We start from the raw sequence: 17873 nt of genomic DNA on the forward strand, positions 1-17873 counted from the left end.
CTAGTAAAATATGAGCTGTACTCACTTTTTGTGAGGTACTGTATATATATATATATATATATATATATATATATATATATATATATACTGTATATGCAGGTCCTTCTAAAAAAAATTAGCATATTGTGATAAAGTTCATTATTTTCTGTAATGTACTGATAAACATTAGACTTTCATATATTTTAGATTTATTGCACACAACTGAAGTAGTTCAAGCCTTTTATTGTTTTAATATTGATGATTTTGGCATACAGCTCATGAAAACCCAAAATTCCTATCTCAAAAAAATTAGCATATCATGAAAAGGTTCTCTAAACGAGCTATTAAACTAATCATCTGAATCAACTAATTAACTCTAAACACCTGCAAAAGATTCCTGAGGCTTTTAAAAACTCCCAGCCTGGTTAATTACTCAAAACCGCAATCATGGGTAAGACTGCCGACCTGACTGCTGTCCAGAAGGCCATCATTGACACCCTCAAGCAAGAGGGTAAGACACAGAAAGAAATTTCTGAACGAATAAGCTGTTCCCAGAGTGCTGTATCAAGGCACCTCAGTGGGAAGTCTGTGGGAAGGAAAAAGTGTGGCAGAAAACGCTGCTCAATGAGAAGAGGTGACCGGACCCTGAGGAAGATTGTGGAGAAGGACCAATTCCAGACCTTGGGGGTCTGGAGCAGGGCCGGGCCAAGGCAGAGGCTGAAGAGGCTCCAGCCTCAGGGCGCAGTATAGGAGGGGGTACACAATTATTTCAGCTGTCATTCCCAATTGTGTTTGAAGCAGAGAGAAATAAGAAAAAGGATACATGACAGTGACTGCAAGCCAGATAACTATAGATTAAGGTGTTGGGGAGGTTGGGGGCCCTGGGGCACCTATTAGTCTAATAGCAATCAGTGTGGGAGGGATGGAGGGGCACACTTTGCTGTCTCAGCCTTGGGTGCTGAAGGACCTTGTCCCGGCTCTGGTCTGGAGTAGAAACATCCAGAACCACCGTGTACAGGCGTGTGCAAGAAATGGGCTACAGGTGCCGCATTCCCCAGGTCAAGCCACTTTTGAACCAGAAACAGCAGCAGAAGCGCCTGACCTGGGCTACAGAGAAGCAGCACTGGACTATTCGTCAGTGGTCCAAAGTACTTTTTTCGGATGAAAACAACGTTTGCATGTCATTCGGAAATCAAGATGCCAGAGTCTGGAGGAAGACTGAGGAGAGGGAAATGCCAAAATGCCTGAAGTCCAGTGTCAAGTACCCACAGTCAGTGATGGTCTGGGGTGCCATGTCAGCTGCTGGTGTTGGTCCACTGTGTTTTATCAAGGGCAGGGTCAATGCAGCTAGCTATCAGGAGATTTTGGAGCACTTCATGCTTCCATCTGCTGAAAAGCTTTATGGAGATGAAGATTTCATTTTTCAGCACGACCTGGCACCTGCTCACAGTGCCAAAACCACTGGTAAATGGTTTACTGACCATGGTTATTACTGTGCTCAATTGGCCTGCCAACTCTCCTGACCTGAGCCCCATATATAATCTGTGGGATATTGTAAAGAGAAAGTTGAAAGACGCAAGACCCAACACTCTGGATGAGCTTAAGGCCGCTATCGAAGCATCCTGGGCCTCCATAACACCTGAGCAGTGCCACAGGCTGATTGCCTCCATGCCACGCCGCATTGAAGCAGTCATTTCTGCAAAAGCATTCCCGACCAAGTATTAAGTGCATAACTGAACATAATTATTTGAAGGTTGACTTTTTTTTAAAAAAACACTTCTTCTTTTAGGGGAACTACTCTCCTTCATGGGCTGCCACGCCGCCACCCAGCAGCGCAACACCCAGTGACGTTGTTACATCTGCCACCGGTGGTGGCCCGTCTGGATAGGCATACCAACTGGCCGGTCCTAGTATCCTTGTGCCCGGAGGTGATGCACATGCACATTGGGATGGATTTACCGGATGCCATGTGGTAAACTGACTCTGTCCTTCTGCTGGATATAGCAACACTGTGAACTGTCCAAGGAGTGGGTAAGATACAGTTATGTGTGACCCACTAACTGTTTGTTTAGCTATACGCTTTGAGCAAGGCTGATTGAATATATGTGATGTGATGCACAGGGCGATCCTGGTCGACACCCGCTGTTCAGTAGTTGCTTGGCTTGGACTGCGGTGATATTTCTGGCTTGTGCTTGCTGCTAACTGTCACTGCTGTGTATGTGCTCAGATCTGCTGCTACTACAAACATCAATGTCTTCTAACCCTGAGTGTTATAACAACTGGTAGAGGTGTCTATGTGCAAAAAAGGACTGAGGAGTAGATTACTCACTAAACAACTGCCTGTCCTTATCTTGTCAGCATCCGATCTTCTGGTATCCCATGTGTGTGTGTACGGTGCACCAGTGAGTGGGGTGTGCTTTGTATGTGTGGCGGGATGGCCATCCCATGTGCTTTTAATTTATCAATTGTCTTAGCAAGTTAGTAATATTAATAAAGAAATGATTTTGTATTTTTCTAAATTGGTTGTGAACATTACCTTTTTATGACACACATGCCAGCTCTATTAGACCACTTCAAACTTTGAGTAAAATCACTTCTTTTATTGGACGGATGAAATATGCTAATTTTTTGAGATACAAATTGTGGGTTTTCATGAGCTGTATGCCAAAATCATCAATATTAAAACAATAAAAGGCTTCAACTACTTCAGTTGTGTGTAATGAATCTAAAATATATGAAAGTCTAATGTTTATCAGTACATTGCAGAAAATAATGAACTTTATCACAATATGCTAATTTTTTTAGAAGGACCTGTGTATATATATATATATATATATATATATATATATATATATATATATATATTAGGGATGGGACGAATCCACAATTTCTTCGAATCCGAATCCGGATCCGAATCTAAAAAGGTTCTCGAATATCTCGAACCTTTCGAATCCCGAATCTAACGAATCCTGCACATAAAAATTGTGCGATCCGTGGTATAGTTGCCCGCAGTATAGGTACCCAGGCATAGGTAGCGAGGTAAAGGTGCCTTCAGTATAGCTAGCTAGGTATGGGTGCCTTCAATATTGGTAGCTTTCAGTATAGGTAGCAAGGTATAGGGGCCTGCAGTATAGGTAGCAAGGTATATGGGCCTTCAGTATAGGTAGCAGGGTATATGGGCCTTCAGTATAGGTAGCAGGGTATATGGGCCTTCAGTATAGGTAGCAGGGTATATGGGCCTTCAGTATAGGTGTCAGGGAATATGGGCCTTCAGTATAGGTAGCAGGGTATATGGGCCTTCAGTATAGGTAGCAGGGTATATGGGCCTTCAGTATAGGTAGCAGGGTATATGGGCCTTCAGTATAGGTAGCAGGGTATATGGGCCTTCAGTATAGGTAGCAGGGTATATGTGCCTTCAGTATCGGTAGCAAGGTATAGGGGCCTTCAGTATAGGTAGCACAGTACATGTGCTTTCAGTATTGGTAGGTAACTAGGTATAGGGGCCTTCAGTATAGGTAGCAGGGTATATGTGCCTTCAGTATAGGTAGCAGGGTATATGTGCCTTCAGTATAGGTAGGTAGCTAGGTATAGGGGCCTTCAGTATAGGTAGTAAGGTACATGTGCCTTCAGTGTAGGTAGGTAGGTAGGTAAAGGGACCTTCAGTATAGGTAGCAGGGTATAGGGCCTTAAGTATAGGTAGGTATGTAGGTAGGTAGGTATAGGGGCCTTTAGGTAGGTAAGTAGGTAAAGGGACCTTCAGTATAGGTAGCAGGGTATAGGGCCTTAAGTATAGGTAGGTATGTAGGTAGGTAGGTATAGGGGCCTTTAGGTAGGTAGGTAGGTAGGTAGGTAAAGGGACCTTCAGTATAGGTAGCAGGGTATAGGGCCTTAAGTATAGGTAGGTATGTAGGTAGGCAGGTATAGGTGCCTTTAGGTAGGTAGGTACGTATAGGGGGCCTGTAGGTAGGTAGGTAGGTATTGAGGCCTGTAGGCAGGTATAGTGGCCTGTAGGTAGGTAGGTAGGTATAGGGGCCTTTAGGTAGGTAGGTAGGTATAGGGGCCTTTAGGTAGGTAGGTAGGTACGTATAGGGGGCCTTTAGGTAGGTATAGGGGCCTTAGGTATAGCGGCCTGTAGGTAGGTATAGCGGCCTGTAGGTAGGTAGGTAAGGATAGTGGCCGGTAGGTAGGTAGGTATAGTTGCCTGTAGGTAGGTAGGTATAGTGTCCGGTAGGTAGGTAGGTATAGGTGCCTTTAGATAGGTAGGTATGTATAGGGGGCCTGTAGGTAGGTGGGTAGGTAGGTATTGAGGCCTGTAGGTAGGTATAGTGGCCTGTAGGTAGGTAGGTAGGTATAGGGGCCTTTAGGTAGGTAGGTATAGGGGCCTTTAGGTAGGTAGGTAGGTAGGTATAGGGGCCTTTAGGTAGGTAGGTATAGGGGCCTTTAGGTAGGTATAGGGGCCTTTAGGTAGGCAGGTAGGTACGTATAGGGGGCCTTTAGGTAGGTATAGGGGGCCTTTAGGTAGGTATAGGGGCCTGTAGGTAGGTAGGTATAGCGGCCTGTAGGTAGGTAGGTATAGCGGCCTGTAGGTAGGTAGGGATAGTGTTAGGTAGGTAGGTAGGTAGAAATCCCCCCGCCCGCCCGCCAACCCCCCCACGGCCCCCTCCGTCCCCCGTGCCTCCTCCGCTCACCCCTGCATAAGAATCTACTCACCTTTCCCGTGGAGCGCAGAGCGGCAGACCTCTTCGTTACTTCTTTGTTCCCTCTAATGGCCGGACCGGCTCTTACTGATGACGTCATTGTAAGAGCCGGTCACTAGGGGGAACCAGGAAGTCGGCGAGAGGTCTGCCGCTCTGCGCTCCGCTATGGATAGGTGAGTGGATGGAAACTATGCGGGCAGGGGGGGCGAGCGGAGGAGGCGCAGGGGGGGGGTCGGAGGAGGACGAATGCGAGCGGCGGATGCGCGGCGATGCGGCGTCGGGATTCGGCGGATTCGTATAGTGGAAAATGGCGTCGGGATTCGAATCCACGAATCTCGAATATTTCCTAATATTCGAGGGATTCGCAGGATTCGTCGTCCCACTCCTGATATATATATATATATATATATATATATATATATATATATATATATTGTATATATACACTGTATATATACCCACACACATACAGTATAGTTAGAAAGAGAGGGATACGCATGCATGTACTGTGTGCACACATACACATACATTATAAGATGGCGAATTAGAATACTTATTGACTATGGTTCAACTGGTATGGTATGTTGAAGTCTTTCTTCAATTAATGCTGTAACATTCGCCTGATCCTAAAATGACTGCGTTTCCTAATTCATGAATAATACATTTGCATTTTTATTGCCTTTTAGATCTTTCCTTTATCAGACAGGCTTCAATTTGAAAATAATATTGCAATTAACATTCGTTTCTGCAATACCTCATTGCATTTCATGTGAAAAAACAATGTTTTTTTTCTCTTTGTTTTTTGACAGTATGAAAATGAGGCGGTCCTTTATCAAGCTGGAAACCCTATTGCTTCTGTCCGTGGGTATAGTTGGACTGCTGTTCATTTTGCAGAGGAATGAAGATAGAGTGCTAATAATAGAAAGTAAGCCAGAACTCCCTCCTCACTTTACCAGTGGCCAAGATAGCCTACCAGGACTGGAATGGGTCTCCCAGTGCCAAGAGAATTCATCAGCGGAAAATGTAGATGGTTTTTCCAAGTTACCTGAACACATTAAAGACTTCTTGAGATATAAACATTGCAGAAACTTTCCACAGATCCTGAATGCACCAGAGAAATGTGGTGGGAGAGTGAAATCTAAAAGAATATTTTTGCTTCTTGCTATAAAATCTTCTCCAGGAAATTATGAACGGAGAGCTATCATTCGTCAGACGTGGGGGAAGCAATCAAGCTATAATGGTGCCCAAGTCAAAAGAATTTTCCTCTCTGGAACTTCTAAAGATGTTAAGGAGGATAGACATTTGAGGAAGCTGCTACAAATTGAGAGTGATACGTATGGAGATATCATACAATGGGATTTCCATGACACTTTTTTTAATCTAACCTTAAAGCAATTTCTCTTTCACCAGTGGATGGAAGAATATTGCCCCGGAGCCAACTTTATTTTTAATGGAGACGATGATGTGTTTGTCAACACCTTCAATGTAATAACCTATTTACGTGGACTGAAGGCAGATGATCACCTCTTTGTGGGACAGCTGATAGCTAATGTTGGACCTATTCGTGAATCTGGGAGCAAATATTATGTTCCCACACAGGTTACAACCTCCAATTCTTACCCAATATATTGTGGAGGTGGTGGGATACTGATGTCTCGATATAGTGCCCATGCCATTTACAATAAGTCTTTAGAAATTCCACTATTCCCTATTGATGATGTTTATCTGGGCATGTGCTTAGAAAAGGCTGGCCTCGTCCCAGCTTCTCATATGGGAATGAGTACAGTAGGAGTGCATGTGCCATCTGCAAAATTAGATGCTTTCAACCCATGCTACTATAGAGAACTTTTAATGGTACATCGCTTTGTGCCCTACCAGATGTTGGTCATGTGGAAAGCTGTACAAGATCCTCATCTTGTTTGTGGACAGAAGTTATCTATATATATATAGGCCTATAACAGAGACTGACTCTATGGCATTGGAAAATGGCATTCTTAGCAGACAGAGTGGATTTTACTACATAACACTTAAAAAACTCAAAAAATGCAAAACAAACCTCAACTATTTTTTAGGCTGAATTTTTATTTGTTCTGGATGTGTTTTTTTCTTCCATACACCATGAATAGTGATCCGTAATATGTGGCGCTCTTTCTCCATGTAACAGTCATCAATGAACGAATGAGCACGGTCTCTGGAAACAAAAAGTGACAGCCTGTCTCTTTTTTCCAGACTTGAATACGCATGTTAATGTATTCCAGATTAAAAAATAGCCCATTGCCATTTCGGACCATGCTCCAGTGTGGTTGGATCTGGATTTAATGGTTAGGAATAGAAGTAATTGGCATTGGAGACTCAATTGCAATATTTTAGATGACATAGAAATTAGAGATAAGATTAAGAGAACATTGGTGGAATATTTTGATAAAAATGAAGTGGAGGACATGGACAGGGGAATAATATGGCAAGCCCATAAGGCGGTGGTGAGGGGGATCTTTATTTCTCTGGGTGCCAGAAAATAGAGGGAGTATAATGAGAAAGTTGCGGCTCTATTATCAGAAATAAGTGTATTGGAACTTGAACATAAGGGTTCATCGGATCAGGAAGTCCTAGGAAAATTAAATGGGGTAAGGAATAAATTGTCTGAATTAATGGAAAATAGATTAAGGGAAAGAAATAAAAAATTCTCTGCTAGATGGTTTGAGCATGCAAATAAAAGTGGAAAATGGCTTGCTAGAGCTCTGAAAGGGCAGAGGAAAAGTATGTATGTATCTAAAATAAAGGATGCAGAAGGTGGTTTTGAGTTGCAGACGCACAAAATTGGGAATATTTTTAAAGATTATTATTCTGAGTTGTATAATCTTCCCAGGAATGAATCAGATCATTTTGATAAAAAAATGTGGGAATATTTAGAAGAATCTGGTATGGCTAAGATAACGCAGAAAAATAGGGATATCATGGAGAAAGATATAACTGAAGATGAAGTTCTGGCAATGATCAAGAGCATGAAGCTGGGGAAGTCCCCTGGTCCAGATGGTTTTCCTAAGCAATACTTCTCTACGTATGAGGATGAGTTGGTTCCTCCTATGTGCAGGTTTTTCAATTCCCTTAAAAATGGTAAAGTGTTACCCAAGGATGTGCTAGAGGCACATATGACGATTATTCATAAGTATGGAAAAGATCCAGCCATAGTCCTTCATAAGAGGCTCAATTTCACAGTCAAGAAGGTTATTAGAGATCCCGAAGGCAGATTTTTGATCCTATCTGGTGATGCTAATAGTTTAGTGTTGACATTAGTAGCTGTATACGCCCCCTCGGAAGGTTTACGCCCCTTCCTAGCTAAACTTTCCTCCAAAGTCCTGTCACACAAAGAAGGCAAATTAATCATTGCAGGCGACTTTAACGCCTCACTAGATGGTCCTCGAGGTCGTGCTAGATCCCCCCCAAATGCCTACTCAAGTTCTTGATAGATACGGGAACGTGGGATGTCTGGAGAGCGCTTCACCCGGTGGAGACTGGCCATACCTTTTATTCTAATCCCCATGATACCTACTTCCGCATCGACTTCGTATTTATGGATGCGCCCCTGCTGTCGGAAGTGGTCCAGGCTGAACACTCAGAGATTTCATGGTCTGATCATGCAACGGTTCAGGTAGCCTTTTCTTCTCTGGTCCCGCGACCGGCCAGCAGGTGGCGCATTAATGAGTCCCTATTAGTGTATCAGGAGGTTAAGTTGCAATTGACCTCGGAGATATCCTCTTTTTTTGGCCGTAATCTTGTGGGAGACAATTCACAGGGGATTAGGTGGGCAGCCCATAAGGCCACCATTAGGGGGGAGCTCATTAAAATTTCTTCCATTAAACGTAAGCAAGCCATATCCAGGGTGAACACACTGAATGCTGAGGTCAGACGCCTAGAATTGCTACATGCCCATAACCCCTTGCCTCTCTTACTCAATCAGATTAATGAATTGAGACTTGAGCTTAAGACTCTTCTCTTCCAAAAGGCTGAGAGAGCTATGCGCCTGACCTCACAAATTTATTACGAAAAGGGTGACAAACCAGACACCATGCTGGCCAGAAAGCTGAGCAACAGAATGGCTCTAAATAGGCTTAACCCTATTAGGGATAACTCTGGGAGGCTTTCCCACGACCCTTCACAAATCATTAGGCAATTTCAACGTTACTATGCGTCGCTATATGATGGCACTACGACGGATAGATCTAAGATCTCCACCTCTGACATGTTGAACTACCTAAATGACACCCCAATCCCCACGATCTCACCTCCTCTTAGTTTGTCTCTTAATGCCCCGATTACAATAAAGGAAGTGATGGCGGTTATCAAAAAACTTAAGTCATCTAAGGCCCCTGGTCCGGATGGATACACAGCAGCCTACTACAAAGCTTTTAAGCAGATATTAGCACCTGAACTTACAGTCCTTTACAACAAAATCTTAAGAGGTGAGGAGGACTTTCCTCCTGAAATGTCCTGTGCTTCGATAGTAGTTATCCCTAAGTTGGGTAGGGACCCTGCGGAAGTAACAAACTACAGGCCCATATCACTTATCAATGTGGATGTCAAGATCTTCTCGAAGATCTTGGCAAACAGGCTGAACCCCATCCTCCCAAGTGTTATCCATCCGGACCAGACAGGATTCGTCGCAGGGAGGCAGACCACGGACAACATACGCAGAATCGTGGGTCTGCTGGCCAGTACAGAGCACTGTCGGACGCCTTCTCTGCTCCTATCTTTGGATGCGGAGAAGGCGTTCGACAGGGTGGACTGGAGGTACTTACGACTGGTGTTGCAGAAGTTCGGGATCAGGGGAGAGTTTCTTAATGGGGTCAGGAGCCTATATACCAACCCCTCAGCATATGTTTGCATATACAAGGCAGGGGTGCCCCCTGTCCCCATTATTGTTTGCCTTGTGTATTGAACCATTAGCCATAAGGGTGAGGCGCTCTCCTGATAACAGGGGGGTAACGGTGGGGAAACTGGAATTCAAGACAGCTTTGTTTGCTGATGATACAATCTTTACACTAACCAACCCACTAGTCTCGGTTCCGAGTCTTTTCAGTGAAATCGACAAGTTCTGTCGACACTCTGGCTTTAAAATCAATAAAACAAAATCTGAAGCCATACCATTTGACCTCTCTGAGGCGCTTTGCTGTACACTTTCACACACGTTTGGCTTCAAATTTAAACCTGGGGGAATCAAATATTTATGGGTTACAATATCGCACGATCTCGAGGACCTTTATAAGCTCAACTATACCCCTATGTTCAGAAAATTGCACTCCTTATTAGACGAGTGGCAGCATTACCGTATTTCCCTGTTGGGACGGATCTATGCGGTAAAAATGACGCTGCTTCCAAAGTTATTATATCTATTCAGGGCTCTGCCTATCAAGGTTGCTAGGAAAGATTTAGAGACACTTCAGTCTAGAATCAAAAATTTCATTTGGGCAGGGCGTAGACCTCGTATTAAATATGCACACTTGGCCAGGCACAAGCTCCAGGGCGGTCTGGGGGCCCCTAGTCTATTACATTATTTTTATGCCGCTAGACTTTCTCAATTATTCCAATGATCTTCCCCCCAGGGCCTAGTAAGGTGGGTAGATCTCGAACGGGAAATGATTCACCCCTTCCCTTCCCCATCCAGGTCTGGAGGCCCCCCTTTTACCGATTATTGAATCACTAAGTATTAAAAAATCTCTGGGTAGAATGCTACCGCAACTAGCCTCTCTCTCTGGCATGGAATCCCTATTCTATAACCTAGATTTCTCCCCTGGGGTTTGTGGCCTGGCCTGGGGTGTCTGGAGGAATGTGGGGATTGTGTCTGTGGCTGACTTACTCTCAGAGGGTTCTGTTCTTTCCTGGTCTCAGGTACAGGAGAAACATCAGATTCCTGATGCTGAAAGATTCAGGTTTATGCAACTTCACCACTTTTTGCATTCTAGAAAGGCAAAGGGTTTACGTCTCACACGCTCTAACCTCGAGTCCACTTATTGCTCCTACCCCCTTCCGGAAGGCCTCATATCCTCTCTGTACTTTGACCTCTGGTATGCCAAGCACAAGAAGGCCTCTAAGGCTATGCTTAAATAACAGGAAAGGCTCGGGGCAACGTTAGATGAACAACAATGGGAGGTCATTTTCTCTGCCTTAGCCAGCTCTTCCAAACACACAGTAACCAAAGAGAGGAATTACAGGCTGCTGTATGACTGGTTTAGGACCCCGGCAACCCTTGCTAAATGGGGGCTAACCCAAACAGATTCTTGTTTTCGCGGGTGCCTGTCTTCAGCCGATCAATTACATTGCTGGTGGTCCTGCCCACTGGTGGCTGATTATTGGTCCATATCTTTCTCTCTGGCTTCTGAGGTCCTTGGGAAGCGGATCAGTCCTGCCCCCTGGACAGCTCTGTTTCATAGTCCGACGCCTGGACTCTCTAAATATCAGAACAAATTACTTGCCCAGATATGTAACGCCTCAAAGGCCCTTTTAGCTAGACACTGGAAATCCCCTCCCCCTACGAAACCAGAGCTGGTTAATAAAATTCAAACTATATATATAATGGAGAAAATGACCTCCTACATTAGGGAGACTATGCCGGCCTTTGACAGGATCTGGGCACCATGGGAGGAGTGGACCTTGCTCCATCCTTGAGCACTGATGATATCTTCCTTCGTAAGCATGATGTAGTCTAGATCCCGGCCAAGATAGTCCTGGTTAAGGTTCAACAGACGTTCTTGATTTTTTTTGTTTTCTCACTTTCCCTCTATTTTTCTTTCCTTTTTCTTTTTTCTTCTTTTTTCTCCCTCTCTTCTTTTCTTTTCAGTTTCTGTCGGTTTATTTTTTCCTTTTACCTGTTAATATCTCATAAAGTTTGCATTGTCCTCAACCGAACGGACCATAGAATGCGAACCTTAGGGCTCCATCCTCACTTAGGGTCCATATTGCGATATTTTAAAGCATCTCTGTTAGTTGTTTGATGTTAATATTATCTCTGTAACCTGGACAATGCTACCCACTTATTTTTTTTTTCTGTTTGTCTGAAAAAATCAATAAAAATTTAAAGTGGAAAAAAAAAAAGAATGGAAAAGATCCGGCCTTGTGTCAAAGCTACAGGCCTATTTCATTGTTAAATCTGTACATTAAGGTTTTTGCAAAGTTATTAGTGGAAAGATTTAAGCCATGGTTAAAGAGAACCAGAGATAAAGAACCCTCATGTACTTTACTAAATTTATCAGTGGGAACATGACAGTAAACACCTACCCTGCTTTTAGTTTCATTCTTATCTGCTTAATTAGTCTGTTATCAGCTGTGATAAGAATCCCCAACTGAGCCTTCAGTCTAGGTTTGACCTGGAAACATTATAGCTGAGTCACTCTTCTGTGGATTCTTTTCAAGCCAAAGCCTGCCCCCTCCTGGCTCAGCTTTGCTGCTTTGCATACTGAGAGCTCTGATGACATGGGAGGGGCTGCTTCTGCTGAGATCGAAGCTCTGAAACAGACAAGTGTGGCTGCAATATGATCTGTGTGCTCTGTGTGCACTCTGCATAGATAATGACTGCAGTTTCATTCCTATGAAAGACACTTCCTACAGGCAGCTGCACATCATACCAAAATGAAAGCACACAGATGAAAGGCTGCAGCAGCCTTTCTCATATAGCCTAGACAGCACATCCAGAACAACTCATAACCCCGAAGCAGAAGGGATATGAGCTGGCGGCCATATTGGATTTTTCTTGGAGCAATAATGGATAAAAAACACTAAAAAAGGCACACCAGAGTGGCGAAATTATTAGGTAGAGCATTTATTATTTACAAGCTATCGACTGATATGTTTATTTTGTGTGAAACGTTAATCTCTGGTTCCCTTTAAGTGCAGTTATTAAGAAAGATCAGGTGGGGTTTGTACCAGGGAGGGAAGGGAGGGATAATGTGGCAAGGGTGATGGCATTATTTGAATGGGCATCTGTGAGGAGAGTCCCGATGATGGTTTTGTCTACGGATGCGGAGAAGGCATTCGATAGGGTAAATTGGAAATTTATTATGGCTACTTTAAAATATGTGGGGTTTGGAGATAATATGTTAAGATGGGTGGGTGCATTATACTCCAATCCAACGGCGAGAGTGAGAGCGAATGGTGCCCTGTCAGATGCCTGGGATGAGACAGGGGTGCCCTATGTCTCCCATTATTTTTATTTTGACCTTAGAAGTATTTTTGTGTATGGTTAGGAAATCTAGGGATATTCATGGGGTAGTAGTAGGAGAAGAGGTACATAAAATGTCAGCTTTCGCTGATGATATTTTATTTTATGTTTCGAAACCACTGGTGTCATTGCCTAATTTGATTAAGGAAATTAAAAATTATGGGATTTTCTCAAATTTTAAGATTAATGTCTCTAAGTCTGAGGCACTTAATGTGTCATTGGCCCCAGTGGTTTTTAATTCAGTAAAGAGCAATTTTCCGTTCCCTTTTAGAAAAGATGCCATTAGATATTTGGGTATAATGTTATCCAGTGATCTAAAAAAGTTGTACAGCCATAATTATGTCCCATTACTTAACTCAATTAAAAAAAGATCTGGAGGGATGGGAAGGGAAGAGGTTCTCGTGGTTCGGGTGTATAGACATTATCAAGATGAAAGTGCTACCTAGGTTAGTTTTTTGTATGTCTATGATTCCGATTTGTGTGCCTGCAGCTTTTTTCCGATCTTTGAAATTTATATTTATAAAATTTGTATGGCAGGGGAAGTCCTCGAGATTAGCATATAGTGTTTTGGTTAGTCCTAAAGAAAAGGTGGGGTTGGGGCTTCCTGATCTGAAGTTGTATTATAATGCATGCGTTTTGGTTAGACTTTTCGACTGGACATATGGAGAAGGTGTGAAAAGTTGGGTGAATATTGAAAAGAAGTTGGTTGGAATGGATTTGGCAAAAGTTTTTTGACTCCCAAGGGAATCTAGAGAGTTGCCAAAACTAGCTCCTTTTTGGATTAAAAATTTAATTAGGGTCAGGGATGGTATTAAAGGAGAACTGTAGTGAGAGGGATATGGAGGCTGCCATATTTATTTCCTTTTAAGCAATACCAGTTGCCTGGCAGCCCTGATGGTCTATTTGCCTAAAGAAGTGTCTGAATCACACCAGAAACAAGCATGCAGCTAATCTTGTCGTATCTGTCTAAATTTGTCAGAAACACCTGATCTGCTGCATGCTTGTTCAGGGCCTATGGCTGAAAGTATTAGAGGCAGAGGATTAGCTGAAAAGCCAGGCAGCTGGTATTGCTTAAAAGGAAATAAATATGGCAGCCTCCATATACCTCTCACTACAGTTCTCCTTTAATAAAAAGTGGCGTTGGTCTGGGGGAATGTCTCTTTTGTTACCGTTGGAGGGGTTCTCTTTTTTTCCGCCAGGTAATGAAAAGGTTTTTTTTGGGTTATGGGGGAGGGGAGGAGGGGTGGTCTTGAGAGACTTTTTGAAGAATGGGGAAATCAAACTTTTAAGTGAATTGCTGGTGGAATTTGGGCAATTTGCATTTGATTTTTGGAGATATGCTCAGTTGAGCATTTTTTGGTGGAGAAGAGGAGAACCTCTTATTTTAGAATTGAGTTATCTGAATTTGAAAAAGTATTTGTTTTGGAGGCTCCTCCTGTACATCTTGTGTCGTCCCTGTATAGAGAAATGAATCGAATTGGAGATGGGAATTTTCCGGGGTATTTGGATAGGTGGGAGGAGGATATTGGCATCTCTTTGGATAATGGTCAGAGGAGGAAGATTTGTATATTAGCTCATGCTACGTCTGTAAGCTCTAGAATAAAGGAAATTAATTTCAAATTGTTATCAAGGTAGTACAGGACACCGGATAAATTAGCTGTAATGTTTCAAAGAATGAGTGATAGATGTTGGAGAGGATGTGGGGCAAAGGGTACATTGGTACACTTGATATGGGAATGTCCGGTTATTTCAGGGTTTTGGAAAGGTGTGTTGGAATGTGTGAAGGAGAGGGGGAATTGGGTGTTGTGAATGTGTTGTTGAATTGTACATGTGCATCTTTTAGCAGGTATAAGAAATCATTGGTACCTCAACTACTGATTGCAGCTAAGAGTTTGATTCCAGATAAATGGAGATGCCAGGGTCCTCCATCCCTTAAAGCAGTGGTTCCCAACCTTTTCCGGCCCGGGGAACACTGTCTGACCAAATTTTTCTCCGGGGAACGGCGGGGATGCGGCCCCCGGTTGTTTGTGCGACCCCCGGTTGTTTGCGCGACCTAGTGGACAGTGCCGTGTGCAGCAGGCTATGGGGGGGGGGGGGCTGGGGTGCGGCTGCATAGCTAGCATAGTTGCCCCAGTGTAGGTAGTTTAGTTGCCTCAGTATAGCTAGTATAGTGCCCCAGTATAGCCAGTATAGTGCCCCAGTATAGCCAGAATAGTGCCCCAGTATAGCTAGTATAGTGCCCCAGTATAGCCAGCATAGTGCCCCAGTATAGCCCCCCAGTATAGCTAGTATAGTGCCCCAGTATAGTGCCACAGTATAGCCCCCCAGTATAGCTAGTATAGTGCCCCAGTATAGCCAGTATAGTGCCCCAGTATAGCCAGTATAGTGCCCCAGTATAGCTAGTATAGTGCCCCAGTATAGCCAGTATAGTGCCCCAGTATAGCCAGTATAGTGCCCCAGTATAGCCAGCATAGTGCCCCAGTATAGTGCCCCAGTATAGCCCCTAAGTATAGCTAGTATAGTGCCCCAGTATAGCCAGTATAGTGCCCTAGTATAGCCAGAATAGTGCCCCAGTATAGCCAGAATAGTGCCCCAGTATAGCCAGTATAGTGCCCCAGTATAGCCAGTATAGTGCCCCAGTATAGCCAGCATAGTGCCCCAGTATAGCCCCCCAGTATAGCTAGTATAGTGCCCCAGTATAGCCCCCCAGTATAGCCAGTATAGTGCCCCAGTATAGCCAGTATAGTGCCCCAGTATAGTGCCCCAGTATAGCTAGTATAGTGCCCCAGTATAGCCAGAATAGTGCCCCAGCATAGTGCCCCAGTATAGCCAGTATAGTGCCCTCCCGCCCGTCCCCGCGGCCGCCGCTGTTATTACCTTAACAGCTGCCGCTCTCCCCTCTCCGGCGCATGTGTTTATTCTAGCAGCGTATCTCCGGCTGCTCTGTGTGATGCGGAAGGAAGCAGGGCAGCGGCTTCCTGTAACGGCGATATGTATCGCTGTTACTATGGTAACCGAGCCCTGCCTCCTTCCGCATCACACAGAGCAGCCGGAGATACGCTGCTAGAATAAACACATGCGCCGGAGAGGGGAGAGCGACCGCTGCTAAGGTTATAACAGCGGCGGCCGCAGGGACGGGCGGGAGGGGGAGAAGAGGACGGCACACCAGGCAACGTGTGCCGCGGAACACTGGTTGAAAAACACTGCCTTAAAAAATACCCCAACCGAAGGGTTGTGGTAAAAATCATTGCAGCACTTTGTAGCTTGATATTAGAACATACCCGCTGTTCCTTCCCCCCCCCCCCCCCCCCCTCCGTCTGCCGCCGCTCAGAGTGTATCCATCCCAGTGAGCGGCGACTTCCCTGACCTTTGACCCGGACATACTGCGCCCTGTGCACGAAGTATGTCCTTCCCCCTTGTCTTCTGGCCGGCGCATAGTGCGAGGCTCAGAAGCACGCTGACTGCTCTGCGCTGCGTGTGCGCTCCATTACAGTTGTATCTATATACGTTCATGTCAGATATCAGATGCTTTAGACTACTTCATTTCCTGGCGCCAGGACATAAAATGGTTAACAGAACACACAGACACAGGAGATGTGAGCACAAATTATGCTAGCTCTTTACTACAGTTGCTTTCCTTATATCCTACTCAATACAGGATTTTGCTCATGCGCAGTATATCATCATATGTCACCATAATTACAGAAGTCATGTGATTTACAAGAATTAACACAGTTCAATGATCACGGGGAAAACATGTTATTTATGACCTTCCAGGTGTCCCCATTTGGGGCACTTATGGGTTTTGCCCAGCAAGAAGAATTTGGCTATTCTCTATTCCATGCAGCCAGCTCTTCCTGCACAGATGTGTGTGGGTGGCTGATTCTTCTATAGACACATTAATATCACATTGATCAGATACATGTATGCTTGTATATGAAATTGATCTATATACTATACTATATACTGATATATATATATATATACATATATATACACATATACCTACACATCCTTTCAATTAGCATGGGTTGGAAGAGTAAATATGGTTAAGGGGTTGGAGAACAAGATTGCATTATAGCAGGATAAGTTAGAGGGTTTTAATAAGTGGGAGAAATGGAGTGATTTTCAGAGTACAAAAGAATATGGGGATATGATGGAGATGTAGGATCAGGAGCTCTCGGGGGAGCGTGGGGTGGGGATTATGGGAAGGATTGGAATTGTTAAGATATATGAATATTAAGGAGATTTATGAGTTTGTGGATAATGAGACATTGTTATGAGGAGAATAATGTGTGTGGCTGTGGGAGGAGGAGGGGGTATAGGGAATGTGTATCTGTTTGGTTTTGGAATTTTTTTTTATTTATTTTTGTCATTGAGAAAGAGAATGATGGATTACCTGATCATAAGCTTGTAATGAGAATTTTTCCTTTAATAAAACAAATTATATGAAAAAAAATAGCCCATTGATTTTTGGCATTGGGCTGTCAGCGTATTTATTTACGTTTGTGGGTGAAAATGCGCATATGAATGACCCTGATGGAAATTCACCCTTAGTTCACTTTGTACTATCCATTAACTTACAGTTGTTGCTTTGATAAGTTGTTTAACCACTTGAGGAATGCAGTCTTAAAATCCCTTAAAGGGGAACTCCAGCCTAAACAAACACACTGTCATGCAGTTACATTAGCTATATTAATTAAAATAGATAGGTAATAAAATCTCTTACCCACCCTGTTTTAAAAGAACAGGCAAATGTTTGTGATTTTATGGGGGCAGCCATCTTGTTCATGGGGGCAGCCATCTTTTTGGTTGAAAGGAGGTGACATGGAGTATATGACACAGTTCCAACTGTCCTGTGTCTTGATCACCCCTCCCAGCTGCGTGCGCTAGGCTTCAAATCTCAAATTAAAAAAAAAAGGGAAAAAATTACACCAAAACAGCATAACGAGAACAACAATATCAGATATCCCATCATGCTTTGC

At 43.8% G+C, this 17873-nt stretch overlaps 1 protein-coding gene across 2 annotated transcripts in view; it reads left to right on the forward strand.

Annotated features, from left to right (window-relative positions):
• B3GNT3 (UDP-GlcNAc:betaGal beta-1,3-N-acetylglucosaminyltransferase 3) overlaps nt 1-6630 on the forward strand; it is a 125737-nt gene extending 119107 nt beyond the window's left edge. The window contains exons 2-3 of one of the 2 annotated variants that reach the window (XM_068234111.1): nt 1769-2010; nt 5486-6630. In XM_068234111.1, the coding sequence (XP_068090212.1) occupies nt 5487-6626 (1140 nt within the window). In that variant the 5' untranslated portion in view covers nt 1769-2010; nt 5486 and the 3' untranslated portion in view covers nt 6627-6630. The remainder of the gene's footprint in view (nt 1-1768; nt 2011-5485) is intronic. The other variant, XM_068234110.1, reaches the window with a different exon arrangement.
• Nucleotides 6631-17873: the final 11243 nt, after the last annotated feature.

This window comes from Hyperolius riggenbachi, chromosome 1 (genome assembly GCF_040937935.1).
Source record: "Hyperolius riggenbachi isolate aHypRig1 chromosome 1, aHypRig1.pri, whole genome shotgun sequence".
In the NCBI taxonomy this organism is placed as follows: domain Eukaryota; kingdom Metazoa; phylum Chordata; class Amphibia; order Anura; family Hyperoliidae; genus Hyperolius; species Hyperolius riggenbachi.